This window comes from Salvia hispanica, chromosome 6 (genome assembly GCF_023119035.1).
Source record: "Salvia hispanica cultivar TCC Black 2014 chromosome 6, UniMelb_Shisp_WGS_1.0, whole genome shotgun sequence".
NCBI classification, from domain to species: Eukaryota; Viridiplantae; Streptophyta; class Magnoliopsida; order Lamiales; family Lamiaceae; genus Salvia; species Salvia hispanica.
This window is the reverse complement of record NC_062970.1, coordinates 44,750,854-44,753,991: the sequence shown is the minus strand read 5'-3', so window position 1 is coordinate 44,753,991 and position 3,138 is coordinate 44,750,854. Positions and strand designations below refer to the sequence as shown.

The 3,138-nt window shown below is 35.3% G+C and overlaps 1 protein-coding gene across 1 annotated transcript; it reads right to left on the bottom strand.

The window, feature by feature from the left end:
- Window positions 1-1,035: 1,035 nt before the first annotated feature.
- Window positions 1,036-2,715, bottom strand: LOC125195470 (putative F-box/LRR-repeat protein 23). The gene is made up of 2 exons (XM_048093617.1): window positions 2,369-2,715; window positions 1,036-1,648 (listed from the first exon to the last, which is right to left on the bottom strand). The coding sequence occupies exons 1-2, from the start codon at window positions 2,713-2,715 to the stop codon at window positions 1,036-1,038; spliced, it is 960 nt and encodes a 319-aa protein (XP_047949574.1).
- Window positions 2,716-3,138: the final 423 nt, after the last annotated feature.

Sequence of the window (3,138 nt, the reverse complement as noted above, 5' to 3'; positions counted from 1 at the left end):
GTGTCTAGTGCAACGAGAACTATGAAATCGAATAACGTGCCACATGGCGGGATTCATGCAGACTCTCCACCATGTAGTACACACTGGCTGCGCAATCTCCAGAATCTCTTCCACATTCAACCTTTTCAGATATTTGCCTTCAAATCCTCGGGCAGCTCGAACCATGGCAGGGATGGTGGAGGCGTAGGCACAGGCGCGGCTAAGGATGATGAAGAGGCAGCCACAGTGGGAATTGGAGGTTCGCATTGGATCATCAGCTCGCTCGATTCCGATTTTGCTCCCTTACTCAACAACTACAAGATTAATTAATATTGATTCTAGAATGAAGAGATCGACTCATAAGATGCCATTTTTACTATTTGAAAGTGAAAGGTCTAATTACTACTCAAGGACCTAGAAAATAAAAATTGTACTAATAATTTCTGTATAAGATATCATTGTAAACTTTTTTATTGTATTCTCACCTTGGTGATAGTGCATATCTCTTCACGTTTAAGAGAGTTTTCCACATAAAATCTTAGTATTGTTTTTTCCTATTGTCGCTTCTCATTAACATATCATTATATTGATCCATCTATATTAGATACTAGTATACTGTACTCCTAACATATTCTTGCAAATTGGCAACGTTCCTTTATCCACTGTGCCTTAAGATTAGGCCAATCCACTCAATAGTTTAGCAATCCACTGTGCGACGGAAAATGTTCTCAAATTTGTTGCCTCGACGATCAAAATCAAAATCAAATAATCAATGACACCACACGGCTGGATTCTTAAAATAATGCCAAGTAAATTATACTAAAATTTTAAAAATATTAAAAGGGATAACAATGTCAATTCTTAATTTAACAATGAGATGCAAATAGCTGAAAAAACAAGCTCCAAATATGAGTAACAAACTAACAATGAGATGTAAATAGCAGGAAAAACAAAATCCAAATGTGGTGCCATTCTCATTTGAAAAAACAAAGGAGCATCATCCTCCACCAACCTAACATAAAAGTGAAGCAACAAAATCTTAGCATTTCAAGACATCTAGTAATAACCATCAAAATCTTGAATCTTAACAAAATCAGCTAGATCATATTCATAACCACTATCATAGAAGTTTCCTTGCGATAAGTTATCATTTGATGAATCATCGTCATCATCCCAATCAGAATCCGCATAATCACCTTCAGATTCATGAGAAGACTCAGAATCATGTTCAGATTGACAAGACTCAGAATGGAGTATAAAATCTTTTATTTGGTCATAACATCTTTTGCCTAGACTCCCTTGTAGATCAAGACCGGAGCATTCCCGAAGATGAAGTGTTTCTAGGCCGGTGCAGCCATCGAGAATCGCTTCCAGTCCCTTATTTTCAATCTTGTGTGAAAAAAGTCGGAGATGGCGCAGGTTAGGCATGTTTTTTCCAATAGCTACAGCATGCTCAGTAAATTGTGGATAACCTCTCCACTTGTTGAAATATGTGAATGATTTCAACATGGGGCAAGAGATACTAATAGTTTCAAAATCTTTGGGACTGAGCATTGGATCCATGATAAGATGCAACTCTTCCAATAGTGGAAGTCTTTTTACCACATCAGTTACATCAATTTCTGCTGTATAACACTCTTCAACGTAAAGGCATTGTAGCTGACTTGATCTGTCAACAGAATAGGAACATATGTATGTAAATTGAATGTGAACAAAATGCAAATTGAAGCATAAAAAAGTAAACAAAGAACCAAGAATATGGAGCATGGGTAGTGCATGATTTTAGAATGAAGAGAAGACTCATAATTTTTTAAATCTGTGTGAAAGTGAAAGACCTAATTAATATAATTATGGCGCAGGTAAGGCATGTTAATTTTTGATAGTATTAAATGTAAATTTTTATTTTGATTTTGGAGCCTGCATGTTCTTTGGCTGTATATTGAAAAATTTATAGAGCATGGTGAAATCAACAGATTTAATAACGTAATTTATATTCTAAAAGCATAAGTGGTGGAGATTTTATCAATAAGTAGAGATGTAAATAGCTGGAAAAACAAACTATATGAAATAGTATGAACAGCAATGAGATGTAAACAGCTTGAAACACAAACTCCAAATATGGTGCCAACTAAACCATTTAAATAGACAAAGTAGCATCATCCTTCACAAACCTAACATAAAAGTGAAGATCAAGGGAGCATGAGATGTTTTATTCGCTTGCGGCATTTATCACCCAGGGCTCCTTGTAGATCAAGACCATAGCATCCATAACAAAAACTACACAACTTGTTACCTAAAATTGTTGTTAACATATTCATCCAACAAGATATAAAAAAGCATGTGTATATTAGCAATAACAAAGCACATAGAGAAGAGAATCGTGTTATACCGCTTAGAAGCGTAATTTAGAAACCTATAGACTCCAGCAAAACTAGTAACTGAAAGGTCGACCAATTGTCCCTGGCTACGATCCACTGCAAAACGGCATATGTCATCGAATTCCTCGCTCCCCCATTGTTGACAATCCAAATCAATCACGCGCCACAAGGATGAATTCTTGCAGATTCTCCACCATGTACTGCACACCAACTGCGCTCTCATCATATCTTCAATGCGCAGCCTTTGCAGGATATTCATTGTCAAATCATCGGGTAATTCGGTCCACGGCGGCGATGGTGGTGCGTATGAGGAGGAAGAGGCAAACATCTTCAATTTTTTGTTGATTAGGCTTTCCATGATAGTATTCTCCATACGTATGAATTGACTTTTCATTGAGTTTTTTTTTTTAGGAGTAATTGTTTTCACTGCTAAAAAACTCGATGAATTGAGAATTTAAGAGTATTAAACTCAATGTAAAATTATTACGCAAAATCTGTCTTTTTAGCTTAACAAAGAAGCTTTATACATACAAGGAAAAATCCTAAATTTAAAGAAAAACTAGACAAAAAAGGAAAACTTAATTTGGTAAAAGGAAAAATAATTAAATACTAATATTTTCCATCTATAAATTCTATTAAATAGGAAATAGATAAAATCTAAAATATAACTTACTTAGCCACCAAGTCTTGTCTTCTATAAGACCCCTTCTTTTTCTCAAGAGATTGAATCATCAGGCAGTTCATCATATCTTCAATACGCGGCCTTTACATAATATTCATT